The following is a 16,601-nucleotide window of genomic DNA, read 5'->3' as shown; positions in this document are numbered from 1 at the left end:
CCATGGAATTCTCTAGGCAAGAACATTGGAGTGGATTGCCATTTCCTTTTCCAAGGGATCTTCCTGACCCAGGGATTGATCCGTGGTCTCCTGCATTGCAGGCAGATTCTTAAATGTCTGAGCCACCAGAGAAGCCCTACAAAGGGTAGTGAAGCTAGGAAGTGAAAGAACTGGGACATGAATCCACGTGCATCCATTTCTTACATCTTCCTCTCATCATGTTGCAGTCTTTAAAGCATACTTGTTTTTATCATCTTTCCCATGTATCTGTCTTGCTTCATCATTTGTTGCCGTTTGTCCTTCTTGTTTTGACTTTTGTAACATTCTACTTTCCTATTTCTCCTTCCTCTCTCAGTATTCCTTCTCTTTTTCTTTACATATAAGTGTATCCCAAGTTCTGTCTGGAGACATCTTCTGGACCTGTGTTCATCTCTTTTGCACTTGCATCTACTCCCGTTGTTTCTGGCCTTACTTCAGTGCTGATGACTCCTACATCTGCTTCGTTACCTCTGCTGTCTTTACTGAACTTAGACCTGTGCTTCCAACTGTCTGTTAATGCATTATTGATCAGGGGATTTTTGCAGAACCTAATACCTGTAACTGGCGGTTTGTTATGTAAGTGAATATTGAAACACTTGGTCAATAACATTCAGGTAGCAAAAGAGTATTAATAATGTCTCTGGCCAAGAACTTGTTAAACATGTCTACCGGAGTATCTTTCACATACTTCAGATAGAACTTCTGGTAATTGAACTTATTTTTCTTAAAACTTGTCCTATCCCCACATTTCACTTGTTTTGTTAGTGGAATTTATTATTCTTGCTTACTCTAGTTATATTTGGCTGTCTTCTCTCCCTCAGCTCTCTTTATGCTGTATCCGTTGTCAGATGTTTCTTCCACTTTTGTAATTTCTAATGTATCTCTCCTCTTTTGTGTTGTTTTAGCTATTAGTCTAGCTTCCAGGTATTCAGTCTTATGCCTGGCCTTTGGTATGCATTAATGGCACAAAAGACCATCCTGTATGTTACCACCAGATTAATGTACTTAAACAACTCAGAAATCCTCGACGGCTACTTTGTACATACAGAACACCTCAGTATAACATTTAAGACCTTCTTGATCTTCTCATCCTTCCTTCATCACCCTCAACTTTTCCTCAAATCCCTTTATATTTAAGCCAAACTCTGTTGCTTGCTCTTCATTTTCCAAATATGCCCTGCTCCTTCCCTCTTCCATGATGTGGCTTTTGGTAGCTTTTTTCCCCTTTTGCTGTCCTAAAATCATCTCCTTCCATCTTTTAAAAGTTAAAATCCTACTCTTAATTTAACCCATGTTGCTTGTTCATTTGTTACATGAATGAACCAGCTTTAGAGATAATATTCTCATTTCATCCCTCATTCACTCATTCCTTTATTCTTTGATTTGTTCGTAATTTTTGAAAACCTGCTGTGTGCCATGTACTAGCTGGTTGCTGGTCAGGAATAGTTGCAGCTCCTGCCCAGGCTTTTCAAGCTGATATGTTTTCTTAACCTTCATTGAAACTTATTTTATGTTATTTCTTTATAACTCTTATGTTTTTACCTTTTGCTATGGTATTTTCTTTTCTAAATAGCTCCTTAAGGACTGTCAGTTTTGCATCTTGTTTATTCTTCTGTCTGTCATGCTGCTGCTGCTGCTGCTAAGTCGCTTCAGTCGTGTCCAACTCGTCGTGACTCCATGGACAGCAGCCTACCAGGCTTCTCTGTCCATGGGATTTTCCAGGCAAGAGTACTGGAATGGGGTGCCGTTGCCTTCTCCTCTGTCTGTCATAGTTCAAAGCATTTGTACATCTGAGAGGTACTGATTAGATACTTGTTGGAGATTAAATTTTTAAAGAAGAAGAAAAGGAATACTGTATATATAGGCATACCATATATTTCAGTTCAGTTCAGTTGCTCAGTCGTGCCCGACTCTTTGCGACCCATGGACTGCAGCACGCCAGGCCTTCCTGTCCATCACCAACTCCTGGAGTTCACGCAGACTCATGTCCATTGAGTCAGTGATGCCATCCAGCCATCTCATTCTCTCTCGTCCCCTTCTCCTCCCACCTTCAGTTTTTCCCAGCATCAGGGTCTTTTCAGATGAGTTGGTTCTTCACATCAGGTGGCCAAAGTATTGGAGTTTCAGCTTCAGCATCAGTCCTTCCAATGAATATTCAGGACTGATTTCCTTTAGAATGGACTGGTTGGGTCTCCTTGCAGTCCAAGAGACTCTCAAGAGTCTTTCCAACACCACTGTTCAGAAGCATCAATTCTTTGGTGCTCAGCTTTCTTTATAGTCCAACTCTCACATCCATATATGACTACTGGAAAAACCATAGGCTTGACTAGACAGACCTTTGTTGGCAAAGTCATGTCTCTGCTTTTTAATAATGCTGTCAAGGTTGGTCATAGCTTTTCTTCCAAGGAGTAAGCATCTTTTAATTTCATGGCTGCAGTCACCATCTGCAGTGGTTTTGGCCTCCCAAAATAAAGTCTCTCACTGTTTCCGCTGTTTCCCCATCTATTTGCCATGTGATGGGACCAGGATGGAACCAGATGCCATGAGCTTAGTTTTCTGAATGTTGAGTTTTAAGCCAACTTTTTCACTCTCCTCTTTCACTTTCATTAAGAGGCTCTTTAGTTCTTTGCTTTCTGCCATAGGGTGGTGTCATCTGCATATCTGAGGTTATTGATATTTCTCCCAGCAATCTTGATTCCAGCTTGTGCTTCATCCACACCAGCGTTTCTCATGATGTACTCTGCGTATAAGTTAAATAAGCAGGGTGACAATATACAGCCTTGACGTACTCCTTTTCCTATTTGGAACCAGTCTGTTGTTCTGTGTCTGGTTCTAACTGTCGCTTCTTGACCTGCATACAGATGTCTCAGGAGGCAGGACAGGTGGTCTGGTGTTCCCAGGTCTTTTAAGAATTTTCCACAGTTTGTTGTGATCCACACAGTCAAACGCTTTGATGTAGTCAGTAAAGCAAAAGTAGATGTTTTTCTGAAACTCTCTTGCTTTTTCGATGATCCAGCAGATGTTGATAATCCAAACTCTGGTTCCTCTGCCTTTTCTAAATCCAGCTTGAGCATCTGGAAGTTCACGGTTCACATACTGTTAGCTATCCACATGTAATTTGCATTTCGGTCTTGTATTTGATATGTTAAGGAAAATTTGTTTGCTAGAAGCTAGAGTTTTTTGTTTTGTCTTTATTTTTTAGCCCAGAGGTTTTTGAATGGAATTCCATATAGGTATATATTTTTCAGAGCTTTGAGATTTTAGACTAATTACATGTTACAGAAGAAAATCTTATTGATTTCAGTGTAGTAATTGTTTTATAAGCATATTGTCCTCTAGGGACTGTTCTAGATCTATTAGGTATTCCTAAGTGAGGACTTGACTTTAGGTCTTTTGATTTTACCTGAGTTCTGAACTCCTAAGTTTGCAAGGCAGCTTCATACCTCCCTAGTCTCTTGAGTGCATTATTCTCCTTAAGTTGCGATTAACTTGAATTTTACATTTCTTCTTTAACTCTTATTTCATGCTATATCCTGTGAATAATTAATTTGGGCCTTTGGTGAATTTGTTCTAATTTCAAGACTCTTCTTTCATAAATATTAAAAAAAAAAGTATGGTTTTTGTTTTGTTTTTTAAAATACAACATAGAGGGTTTGGTGAAGAAAAGCAGTATTATTGTTACTATTATTATCGTAAACTTGTCTGGAGTTCTAGAAGTGGACATTTGCTGATTCCCTTCCTAGCATTCATTCCCTCTTGCTTTCTTCAGTGATAGGCTGCACTTATCCTTCATTTTCAACTCTTTGCATTCAGATGAATTAATCTCGTTCCGTGCTCCAGGATACCTTGAGTAGTTTGACCTGATTTAACCTCCATACCCACACTTCGGTTTCTGCCCACACAGCCACACCCAGTGCCAGTGTGTGCTCCTGGGAAGGGAAAGCTCCCTTCTGTTCCTTCTCTCTTTCTGGGTAGTGTCATATGAAGTTGTGAGGTATAGAATGGCTGGAACTAATTTTATTGCCAAGTTTTGGAGTGGCCTGAGGATGAACCTCCTCATGGAACAGACAGAACCAAGAGGATGGCAGAGAAGTGAAGCTATAGTTATGATGGTGATTTGACTGTCTGGATCAAATTTCCTCTGCATTTTTCAATGAGAGGACAGTAAAGTCCTTCCCTCTGTTTAGAACTTTTCCTTTGCTTATTTATAAATGTTTATATATATATATCCTCAGGCTTCCTTGGTGGCTCAGTTGGTAAAGCGTCTGCCTACAATGCCGGAGACCCGGGTTCAGTCCCTGGGTTGGGAAGATCCCCTGGAGAAGGAAATGGCACCCCACTCCAGTACTCTTGCCTGGAAAATCCCATGGATGGAGAATTCTGGTAGGCTGCAGCCCATGGGGTTGCAAAGAGTCGGACATGACTGAGCAACTTCACTTAGCTTAGCTTATATATATATATTCTCTGTTTGCATAATGATAGGCATTAGTAATATGGGGAGATGAATGAAATAGATTTTTTATCCTCACAGGGCTTATAGCTAGATTGGAGAAACAGACATGTCATAGGAGAAACAGAATAAACCGTAGGTACAAACCATAGATGGCTCACAGAGATGGAAGGACTTTTTGATACTTGCTATAGAAAAACAAGTTATGGAAGAAATTATTTCTGTCACTGCTCCTGGTGCCAGAATCAGAGACGCCTGCACCATCTTCATGTTGTTAGCAGTGGTTTAATTTCAGCAAAGCATTATTTGTCACATTAAATTACTGTTCACTTTATTTGTGAATTTGTTGGCTTTATAATTTAAGAGTTATAAAAATACGGAGTTTATTTATAATTTATTAATATTTATGCCTACTTAAATTTGTCAGAAACTGGGTAGGTCCATGAGACTTATTTCTTTTTCCTTTTTAAAGATGTCCTTACACTATTCAGTTTTCAGAGACACCACTAGATGTGGACTCGGGGGGCCATCGAAGAGCAAGACAATTGAGGATGGATGGAGGACAAGGTTTTAAGTGGAGAAATTTCTTACTTTAGATTGATAACAAGAAGTTTGAACTGAGGTGTAGAAATGACATTTGAGAAGAAAAAAAGCACAAGATGTGTTCACTACGCAGCCTTTGTGCCTGATTGTATTTGTGGAATCAGGGAGAAACCTCATACCTAGTCAGTGACTGCATGGTTGCTGCTGCTGTTCACAAAAACAGATTATAGGGAGAAGAAACCGGCTTTTCTGAGGCTAGGGTGGAAGTTGGAGGTATGTGTGTGTGGTGATAACATCTCTGAATATCTTGAATTTAAGGTGCCTTTTAAAAATATAGGGTAATAAATCCTATAGTTTAGAAGATGGTTGCTGCTGCTGCTGCTAAGTCGCTTCAGTCATGTCCGACTCTGTGCGACCCCATAGATGGCAGCCCACCAAGCTCCCCCGTCCCTGGGATTCTCCAGGCAAGAACACTGGAATGGGTTGCCATTTCCTTCTCCAACGCATGAAAGTGAGACATGAAAGTGAGACATGAAAGTGAAGTTGCTCAGTTGTGTCCGACTCCCAGCGACCTCCTGGACTGCAGCCTACCAGGCTCCTCCGTCCATGGGATTTTCCAGGCAAGAGTACTGGAGTGGGGTGCCATTGCCTTCTCCAAGAAGATAGTTAAGGAACAGGAATATAATTTAGGATTCTTCAGTATTTAGAAAGTGACTGAAACCATAGGATTGAGATTGCCCAGGAAGAGTTTACTGAGAAGTCAGGCCAAGGATATTCTGTGTTGTCTTAAAGGAGGAGTCAGCATTTCAGCATTCTGTCTTATCTTTTCTGTAGTATTGGCTTCTATATTCAGAGTCCTTGGTGGGTGTGTCTCTTTGGGTCAGCAAAGAATTTTGTGAAAGAGAAAAAAATATTTCTTGAGAGACATTAATTTTAAGATTAACAAATATTAAATGCTGTAGTGTATTTAATACTTTTGGCTTTGTTACCCAATTCATAGATTGCCCTTGGGGAATAGACATTTTAAACTACCCACCATAACCTGTATCCTCCCTATTAAACTCTACAGAACTGGGACTTTGTATTTTTTTTTTTTTAATGAGGGCCAATTCAGGAAAATAACTATATTTACAGTTGAGTAGTTCCCCTATGGATATGTAAGTATCTAATCTATAATTGTCTAATCAGAGTAGGGGTTACTTTTAAAGCAAGAAGTTAAAGATTCTTCTTCACACAGACAATCTTTGATAAATAGAAGGAAATCTGAGTCTGAATACTTTCATTTATACAGGGCACTCTTGAAGATGTCCACTAGGCTGAGGTTTGAAGTAGCCGTGCATGAGGTGAGGGGGCCGTGATATACAAGTGTTGTCAGTAAACATTGGTAGTGAAACTTTTTAGCAACACAGGGTGCCAATGAGAATAGGGTGGTGGTACAGTTTCAAAGTTTCAAAATAAAAAGTTGGATGAAAAAAATTAGGAGCTGTGAGATAGGTCCTGTTACATCTGAGTTAATAAACAGTCCTTTTGATGATTTCTTGAGTTTATATACCTTTTAAAACACTTGTTACTTTGGAACTAAGGAAAAAACACTCATTGTTTTCCTTATCATATGGATGTATAAAAATATTTGTTAAACATATATTATACTTATAATTTAGTTATACTTGTTTATGATTCATACATGGGTTAGTTCTTATTTATTTGAGGAGATCAAAATAGTGTCTGGCAAATCTGAAATCCGTTACTGACATGTAGCATCCAGTATGCTACAGGACTGATTTTGGAAACTGACTGGAATTCAGAAAGTTAGAACAGATTACATTGGATTTATGATGGTTTATTTTGATATCTGTTGATTGAAGAAGAATGAAATACTGAATTTGAGCATAGGCATGGTACAGAGGGCCATAGTAAGGAGGGAGAGAGTTTGAACATTTGAAATGTTGGTGGAAGAAAGTTCAGTGACCATAGATTAATTTCAGTTGACTTAGTAAGAAAATTACTTAAGACATTTAAAGTGGAGTGTATGAATATAACAAAGTATACATAATAATTTCAGTGTTACTGAATTTTTATAGTAGTAGGTTTGTTTGGTTTGTGCATCTTCATACTAGATCCAGAATCTGATCACTCCTTGTCATCTCAGTCATTATCACCTCAGGCCTATCCACCATCATCTTTTGCTTATATCATTACAATAGCCTCTTAAATTTTGCCCCATGTTGGAATCACCTGAAGATTTTAAAAAATGCCAGTGCGTGACTCCCACTGGCAGTCATTCTGATGTAATCTTTGGAATGGGTTGCAACCTGGGCATCATGATTTTTTTAAAGCGTCTGGTGTTCTAATATACACTGCCCCTAGATAATCAGAAAATCAATAATCTTTCCATGAAGTCATTTATTTTGACTACATTTTTCTGCTAGTAGCCATGTACATTTAATTCGGAACATTTCCATTTCTTAAAGTTTCTTAAAGCCCTAGATATCCATTAGGCTTCTTAGTTGTAAGCAGTGGAAACTAACTTGGGCTGATGTAAGTGGAAATGAAGTTTACTGATAGAACATTGAGGGGCTTGTAGAATTGGTAGAAGACTGGATGAAGCCAACCTTAGAAAGTACAGGACTGAGAGGAGGCTGAACAGCTAAGAACCACTGCAAAACTCATTGCCACTGAGACCATTACTACTGTCTCTGCTAACAGTGAAGTTGGAAATTCTCTAATCACAGACAAGGACTTCAAGTGCTTGGAATTCCACAAAACGACAAAGGTATACATTGTATAGCCTATAATGTGTCGTTTATTTTATGCATCAACCCACTGCTCCTCAACCTAATAACCTATAGGACACTGAGTTCTTCCATAATTATTTAAAGAACTTTAGTGCCTTCTACTACTTGTCCTTTAGTAAACATTAAGAGATAACAATAAATGAACAAGTTGCAAGCAAATTAATAGGAAAACTTTAATATAATATATGAATACTTGGTATTATTTTTGGAGGTATAGTCACCAGTTCAAGTATAAAATAGGCATGCTTCTTAATAGTAAAAATGTCCTGAGTTTCTATAATGGACAGAGAAGGCAATGGCACCCCACTCCAGTACTCTTGCCTGGAAAATCCCATGGACGGAGGAGCCTGGTAGGCTGCAGTCCATGGGGTCGCTAAGAGTCGGACACGACTGAGCGACTTCACTTTCACTTTTCACTTTCATGCATTGGAGAAGGAAATGGCAACCCACTCCAGTGTTCTTGCCTGGAGAATCCCAGGGACGGGGGAGCCTGGTGGGCTGCCGTCTGTGGGGTTGCACAGAGTCAGACACAACTGAAGCGACTTAGCAGCATATCAATATTGTATGTTAGCAGTGTCCAGTAGAAGTATAATGTGGGCAACATATGCAGTCCATGTGTGTAATTTTAAATTGCATTTAAAAAGTAAAAAGAAACATTTAGTTTTAATGATATATAATACTTAACACAACTTAGTTCGAGTAGCCACATATAAAGTGCTTAGTAGTCATATGTGCATGTTTAATTGCTAAGTCGTGTCTGACTTCGCGACCCCATGGACTGTAGCCTGCCGGGCTCCCCTGTCCCCTGTATTTTCCAGGCAAGAATACTGGACTGGGTTGCCATTTCCTTCTCCAGGGGATCCTTCCAACCCTGGGATTGAACTCTCGTCTCCTGCACTGGCAGGTGGATTCTTCACCACTGCACCACTGGGGAAGCCTAGTCACCTGTAGCCAGTGGCTACCATATTGGACAGCACAGTCCTGTGGCATAGTATAAAATGCCGTATGACTTTCACATACTGCCAGCTCAACTTAATTATGCTGAAATGATTTAGACACCTTATGAAAACTGAGTGTTTTAAAAAAGCACAATCTAAAAGTAATGACAGGGTTCTTGGTTATTTATTCTCTTCTAATTCAAAGCAGTTTTACTTGAGTTTGCAGTGTTTTATAATTTTTTTTTTTTATGGTTGAGAGAGAAGTGTGAAATGGGAAAGAGAAACCTATTTTTTTTCATTAGTCTTTGATTTTATTGTTTTTTATTTTCTGAAGATTTAAATGCGAGATGCAACTGAAGGCATAGAAAGGCAACATGCTTTTGCAATGCAGAGTTTGTGTGAGAATAATCAAGTTAATCATACTTTATTACATTTAGTCTATGTTTCACTACTAGACTTCAGTATCTGAAGTTTGCAAAATAAAAAAGATAGTAGTGACTGACTCTGTGCTTGAGATTTTATCATACATGATTTCTTTTCCCTAGATAATTCATGTCATTAGTAAGTTTTATGTTCTAATTATTTTTATTCTTGCAGGCTGCTGAATCAGGAATAATAAAAGTTAAAACAATAGCTGCACGAAACACCGAAATTTTGGCAGGTAATTTTTTGCATTAAAAATTCAACAATTAATGAAAGTTTGACTAATGGTAAAAGTAGAATCTTAAAACCCATCAGTTTTTTTTTTTTTATAGCATCTCTTCCTTACGCTCCAGCATGCTATCCATAATGAAAAAGAACATGCAAAAGTCCCTAATTTATGAACTAATTGGGTTTCCCAGAGATGAATGCTATACCGTTCTCTGAAATCAGAAAGCTTAAAACTACTAACTCCTTAAAGGCAAAGATTTTTCATACTCATCTTTGTATTCTCCTCCTCCTCTTGTCAATTACCTAAGATACACCTTACCCATAAAAGGCGTTCAATTAATATTTGTTGTATTGAAAGAAAGATTGGTTCTCAGACCACCTTCCCAGATCTCTTTTATCTTTGAAATAAACAGGGAATTATATAGATTTAACATTTTTTTTGATTGATCCTAGTTTTGGGGGAGGAATTTTCAAAAGTTCTCTCTGGCACCCTTTTGATACTCAGTCTGCCTCCTCTTTTTCTTCATGCCTTTCTGTTCTTGCCTCGATAATGAACATGCAAAGGAAGGAAACTGGCATTTTTGAGAATCTGTTACATGTGAGGCATTTGTGCCACTTGATCTTATATAGGACAACCTTGTGAGGAAATATTCTTTTTTAATAGTAGAGCAAATTGAGATGCAGAGAGATGTCGTGGCGTAAGGTCGGTCACTTGGTAAGTGGTGAAATCAAATTTAAATCCTGGGCTGTTCAGAACCCATGTTCTTCCTGCTGCAGTGTACTTCCATAGTACTGTGAGGTTTCCACACTGGCTACTCTCTTCCAAGTGCTTGTACTTAACTGCTGCTTACTTCACTGATCCTTCACATGCATTTCCAATTCCAGTGGTGCTGCTGTTCTCAGCTGGTTACAGGAGAAAAGCAGTCCTATTAAATCGATTTACACAAAGTCCAAATAGTGAAGACCCAATATAACTCTAAGTCTCTTTACATTTTTTAAAGAAGCATACCAGTAAATTCCTAAAGGGTGGAATTTTAAAGAATATTACAAAATGAAATGAAGATGTTTGGGGGTAGTTTAAGGGTGACAGATAAGAGTGGATTTCATTTGCCACCTTAGGGTTAGCCCTGCTAAGTTGCATCTGTTTCTCACAGCTTCTCTGATTTTGAACATTCTCACGAAACACCAAAGAGTTATATAACATGACTCACAGCATTGAATAGTGCGCTGTGTGCATACTGAGTGAAGGGGTAGAGTGAAATGGTGGGTAAAGGCAAAGGTGTGTGTGGTTGGCCTGGGAGGATGGGCAAGTGGGTTTGGGAAACGCATATTGGCTGGATTAGCCACCCTGAGGAAATTGTTTCAAGATAAATTATGGACCTGGGTGTTTTTAAGTTGGAGATGTCATAGGCCAATTATATTAGAATGTCATTGCAAATATTTACTTTTGTTTCTGTCATTGCTGATATTATGGTAAGTCCTTAATTATTCTTCAGTAATAGAAATTTTCATTGGGTCTGTTTTTGATGGACTATTTCTTTAAAAAGACTGTTTTCTTCAGAGGATCACTGTCTGTCACAGAGTTCTGTACCACGTAAAATGTCTAATTCATACTAAGGACAAATAAAAAAATTTTTTCTCAGTTACTATGAGTTTAATATTTAAGTGGACTGTTAATTTCATTTTAATTCGATTAGCTTTATTAAAATCAGGTTAGAACAAATCCTTACACACATACAATTAATAATTCTTGCTTTAGTATCCATAGTATCCAGAACCATGTACTCGAGGAGTTATATTAGCATTTAAACTTTTTCCTAGTGTTTTAGCCAAGTATTTACAGCAGTTGATTGATCAGTAAAAATTTATGATTTTAGACCACTGTCATCTTGAAAAATCATGGGCTCCAAAGAAAAAGGGAGAGTTTAAATTAGTCAGTGTGTCATTTCTCAATTCAGGGTATAGTTAATATTGAGAAAATTTTTTTGGTAACTTTTTATTTCCTGAGAAGTGTTTACTTCTCTAAAGACTATAGGTTACCACTTTTGTGCTGTAATGGATGTTAAAGATAGCAAACAACTGAAGAGTCTCAAATCATGTGGGAATTATTTGGAAAATAAGAAAGGTTGCTATAAAAATTAGAACCCTTAGTTAGGTTAGGGTTAGTTAGGGTCGCTTAGTTAGTTAGGCCCTTAGTTAATTAGGGTCGCTTGTCAGAGGAAACACTACTTAGCATAGATTTTAACCAACTTGAGTTTTCTTAGATTTATTTTCCAAGGGAAGGTTATTTACATAGTAGAATAAATCTTTGCTTTACATCTCCACTTCTTTTAAGCATCCTCCTTTAATGTTTATTTTTCTTTGTTTTCACTGCTGTCATGAATGCTGACATAAGTGGAATGCTATGCCAGGTAATGTCAGCATCAATGCACATATACAGATCATTATCTCAACATTGCCTTTTTCTTTAAAACTGCAAGTGAGAGATAGCAACATGAAGTTTTTCATTTACAAGGCCAAATGCCTTAATCTTACATTTGACTATCATATATTATAAGTTGTTTTTATTATCCTAGCTTACAATAAATATACTTGAACTTGACTGAAAAGATTTGTGTTACACAGAAATTATATAAACAGAGAATCTGCTATTTGAATAAATATAGGAAATAAGGAAATCAATGAAGTTGTGAAATCTTTCAAAATTGTATATTTAAGCCCTGACTCAAAACTGTAACAATTACAACCACCTAACACCGCTTTCAACTACTGTCAGTATATATAGAACATTTTTACATAATCATTATGTATGATTTGTGTTCTTCTGTCCTCACAGTTTCCCTCATTCTTTTCATATCTATATAGTCTTATTGCTAAAAATTCTCTAATTTCAGTAGCAATGAATAAATATACTTTGGAATTTTTTTCTGACATTAAAGTGTTATTTGCTGATTTTATTCAGTATATTCTGTTTTATCAGTCTATGTATCTGTGATTTTTTACAAACATCCATAGAATATCCCATATAACATTCTTAATAAATAATTATGTAAGAATCATTGGTGGAGATACAAAGATGGGTAATATAATTCACCTACAATCTGTGTGTTAATGCAAGAACTATATTTGAAAAGTGTGTTTGTACCATTCATTGTATTTAGCTTACCTGCTCCTTCATTTACTTTTTGGAGCTCTTTGTCAGAAATTTTCCCTTCCTGAAGACATACTTCTTGAGGTCAGGATCAATATCTTATTCTTCCTTACATTGCTGCTAGATAGCGCATTACATGGGGAATAGTAGTGAAGTGAAGTCCCTCAGTTGTGTCCGACTCTTTGCGACCCCATGGATTGTAGCCCACCAGGCTTCTCCATCCATGGAATTTTCCAGGCATGAGTACTGGAGTGGGTTGCCAAGCCCTCCTTAAATGTAGGCTAATAAATGAGTCACTCCAAAATGCAAGGAAGACTCCTTGAGTGTTGCCACTAGTATATTTTCGACCTCTCTTTAGTTTTGTGTGTTATGATTGAGTACATAAATTTTGTCATATTTAGATCATGTCAGCCTGTTAACAGTAATGAAAGAGACAGATTCTAAACAGAAAATTCTGAGGCTTATATGGTAAATGTCAGGTGGAAGTATAGATGGGCCTGTTATAAGAATATCAGGAAGACTCCTAATCCAACCCAAGACTATGAAGCTGAGCCTTCATGCTCGAAAAGGAGTTAGCCAGGCAAATAAGGTGTAGGAGTAATAAGTAAGGGAAGTTACTTAAATGCATGAGTATAAAACAGTTTGGTCTATTGGGTACCTGTCCAACTACTGCCATTGTGTGACTTCCTGGGTAGCTTGATGGAAAGAGTGTGAATTAGGGAGGTGACACTTTCATATAAGTATTTTTATACTCTGTACATTACTCTGACAGCAGTGTGAAAGGCATATTTCAGTGCATCATCAGTACAGAAGGGGTCTGTTGGTAGACTGCTACTGTAACCCAGGATAGAAGATAAGGGGGACTGTACTTTATTGCTTGCTAACAAATTGACCTAATGGATCGGAGTGCTTTCTCTGCCACATAATGTGTTTTTCTTTATTCTTTTCCCCCCTTTTTTAAAAAACAAATTTTAACTTTTATCCTGCCTTTATTATATCATACTTTTTTGATACCATATTTTCTAATTTTTAAAATTGTTCCAAAATATTTCAGCAAGTGATTGTAATTTAGGTATGTTTCAGTATTTAGAATTATTTCTTTAAGATACATTTCTAGGAATGAAATTATTAAAGGATATGAACCTGTTCTTGAAATTTTTTATCACTGCTTTCTAAAAAGATAAAAGTTTATGCTTTTACCAATTATACGTGACTGTATTTTTATAGCATCCTTGTAAGATTACTATTTTAAAGAATCTTTTCAGTCCTTGAACAAGCAAATGACTTCTCATTTTAATTGACATTTCTTTTTAATGTTGAACATTTTTCTCTGAATATATTAAATTATTTTTTCATTTTAGGTTTTTTTGGAGTTTTTGTGTTTTCTTTATCAAATATTTGAGCTATTTATATAGCAAAATATTAACTTCTCATGTTTATATCATATTATCTGCATCATTTACTTCTTAATTTTTTATCTGTGCTGCTAAGTCACTTCAGTCGTGTCCGACTCTGTGTGACCCCATAGACGGCAGCCCACCAGGCTCCCGTGGCCCTGGGATTCTCCAGGCAAGAACACTGGAGTGGGTTGCCATTTCCTTCTCCAATGCACGAAAGTGAAAAGTGAAAGTGAAGTCGCTCAGTTGTGTCCGACTCTTAGTGACCTCGTGGACTGAAGCCTGCCAGGTTCCTCCGTCCATGGGATTTTCCAGGCAAAAGAGTACTGGAGTGAGGTGCCATTGCCTTCTCCGTAATTTTTTATCTAGATGCTTTTTATTTGTATGTAATCTAACTTTTTTGATTTGTTGCTCTATACTTAAGTAGTCTTTCTCCTTCCATGTAGTTGATAGTCGCTTTTGCTTTCTTCTTGTTTTTCTATGGTTTGATGTTTAGACGAGGACCTAGGTGTTTTTTCTTTTGCTGAATTACTGACTGTAGCAACATCATTTGTTGAATAATTCTTCCTTTACCTGTAATGTACTTTTACGATGACACTGTTCATAATTTTATTTGTCCTCATATTGAATCATTTAAAATATTTTCAGATATTTTGAACCATTAAACTTTTTTAAGTTTTTCCCATAACTAGATTTTAAAGGTTTTGAGGATATCAGTCATGTCTCCATCACATTTTATTTCTTTCACAAGAGCTATAGTTTGTCATTTAATGACTGGTAAAATTTTAAAAACCTTTTATTAACCCCTGTTAGTGTGATTCATAGTGGGGTACCCTAGTTTAATTCTTTTTTTCCAGGATAAAACCTGCAATTTTGCAGTGAAACTGCTCAGAGCAAGGAAACCCCTAGGATATGGGGACCTGCTGGATCTCTTTCAGGTGTGTGAAAGTGCATCATTTGATCTCACAGTTATACAATTTGGAAATAAACACAGAGTTTCAGTCTATTAAAGGAGTTGTGCTTCTGAAGGGACTTATGTAGAAACTAAACTTTTTCTTTTTTTCCTTCTCTCCACCCACTCCTCCTCACCCCGCCTCCCCCTCCGCCCCCACCACAGGTTTTGATTAAAAAGCATTGACCTTTTCCTCTTTTTTCCCCTAGATTTTTTTTAAAATGGTTAAAGCAACATACATGTTGCTTTATATTTTTGCACAGCCTTTTCCTCAGTGTGATCTCTAAACTCTAAACCTATAAGAAGGTTTTTATGTGAAGTCACCCTTAAGATGCATGTAATTAAAATTACTGTTTATAAAGAGAAAGCAGCAATTGCCCAGTTAGAAGAGTAGGATTAATTTCTGATTTTTAGGATCATTATGACATTTAGAAGAAGAGAAAAATAATTAGCAACTTTTAAAAAATGATCTTTATCTTCATTGTGATCTAGATCTGGTAGATACGTTTGTTTTTCACATTATGCTTCAAAAAACAGAATAGATCAATAGGTTTTCTTTTTTGATTGTTGATCATCTATTTTGGATAATATAGAAATTTCCTTTGATCATTATATTCTCACATAAACTGGGAGGAAAAAAAGTAGGAAGGATGGATACCTTTGAGTTACATTAAAATACAGTTAATTATTTTTATTACTACATTAATTTTAACTCAGCTTGATAGAGCTGAATAGCTGTTACTGAATGTATAATTCACCTTATTTTATTCATTCTAAGATAAGACAGTTTTTTCACATGTTAATATTCCCCAAATTAGCATGCATTTTACAGCTGATGGTTTCTTAGAATCACTGTGGGCCAGATACTTTTGTAGTTGTCTTTTTCAGTGAACTTGTTCATAGTTGTTCATACTATCACATCAGTTGAGTTGCATGCATTGTTGATATCATGTAAGTTTTGTTATTTGAAATGTTACCTTTCTTGTGCAGAAACTTCTGTTAACATCTTATGGTAAGATCAAAAAACACTGGCATCAAAGCATGCAGAATGGGTGTCATTAGCTTAGAAGAGTATCTCAGAGACAGTAGTGAAGTGCTCTCAAGCAGTGAGGCATTGCAAACAATCCAGTTAAAAAATGGACAGAAGTTCTAAATAGACATTTTTTCCAAAGAATACATACAGATGGCCAACAGGTACATGAAAAGATGCTCAACATCATTAATCATTAGTGCTATGCAAATCAAAGGCAAACAAGGGTATCACCTTACACCTGTTAGAAGGAAGGACTGTTACCAAAAAGATAAGAAATAACAATGGCCTTCTTGACCTAAAGGATGAAATTATGAGGAAAAATTGTAAATTATTAGAAAGTATTGTATCATTGTTTAATTAGCATAGGTAATTGGCCCTGATTTTCTTTCTGGTGATATATTTGTGTCTTAAAATAATTGTCATCAGAGATTCTGTAGAAGTACACTGTGTTTCCTTCTGTGGAGACAAATTCCCTTTCCTTCATTCTTCTGATGACTTTAGGCAGACAGCTTTGAAATGTTTCATTGGTTTCTTTTAGACACTTTTAACTCTTAATTTCCATTTGCATCATATGCTGTTTGCCTTAAAGAGTGGCAGCATAATGCTGTGGAAAGAGTAGTGAACCTGGGATTAGAAGACATATTTTTGGATT

The 16,601-nt window shown here is 36.9% G+C and overlaps 1 protein-coding gene across 5 annotated transcripts in view; it reads left to right on the top strand.

Annotated features, from left to right (window-relative positions):
• MON2 (MON2 homolog, regulator of endosome-to-Golgi trafficking) overlaps positions 1-16,601 on the top strand; it is a 111,925-nt gene that overhangs the window by 7,029 nt on the left and 88,295 nt on the right. For 2 of the 5 annotated variants that reach the window (XM_061416611.1, XM_061416612.1), the window contains exon 2: positions 9,363-9,426. The exons of 1 other annotated variant lie outside the window; for it this stretch is intronic. In XM_061416611.1, coding sequence (XP_061272595.1) covers positions 9,363-9,426 — 64 coding nt within the window. Of the gene's footprint in view, positions 1-6,356; positions 6,376-9,362; positions 9,427-14,821; positions 14,903-16,601 lie in introns of those variants that run through there. 2 more of the 5 variants (XM_061416613.1, XM_061416615.1) reach the window with 2 other exon arrangements.

Source organism: Bos javanicus, chromosome 5 (genome assembly GCF_032452875.1).
Source record: "Bos javanicus breed banteng chromosome 5, ARS-OSU_banteng_1.0, whole genome shotgun sequence".
NCBI lineage: Eukaryota > Metazoa > Chordata > Mammalia > Artiodactyla > Bovidae > Bos > Bos javanicus.
The sequence above is the reverse complement of the archived record's forward strand: the minus strand, read 5'-3'. Positions and strand labels throughout refer to the sequence as shown.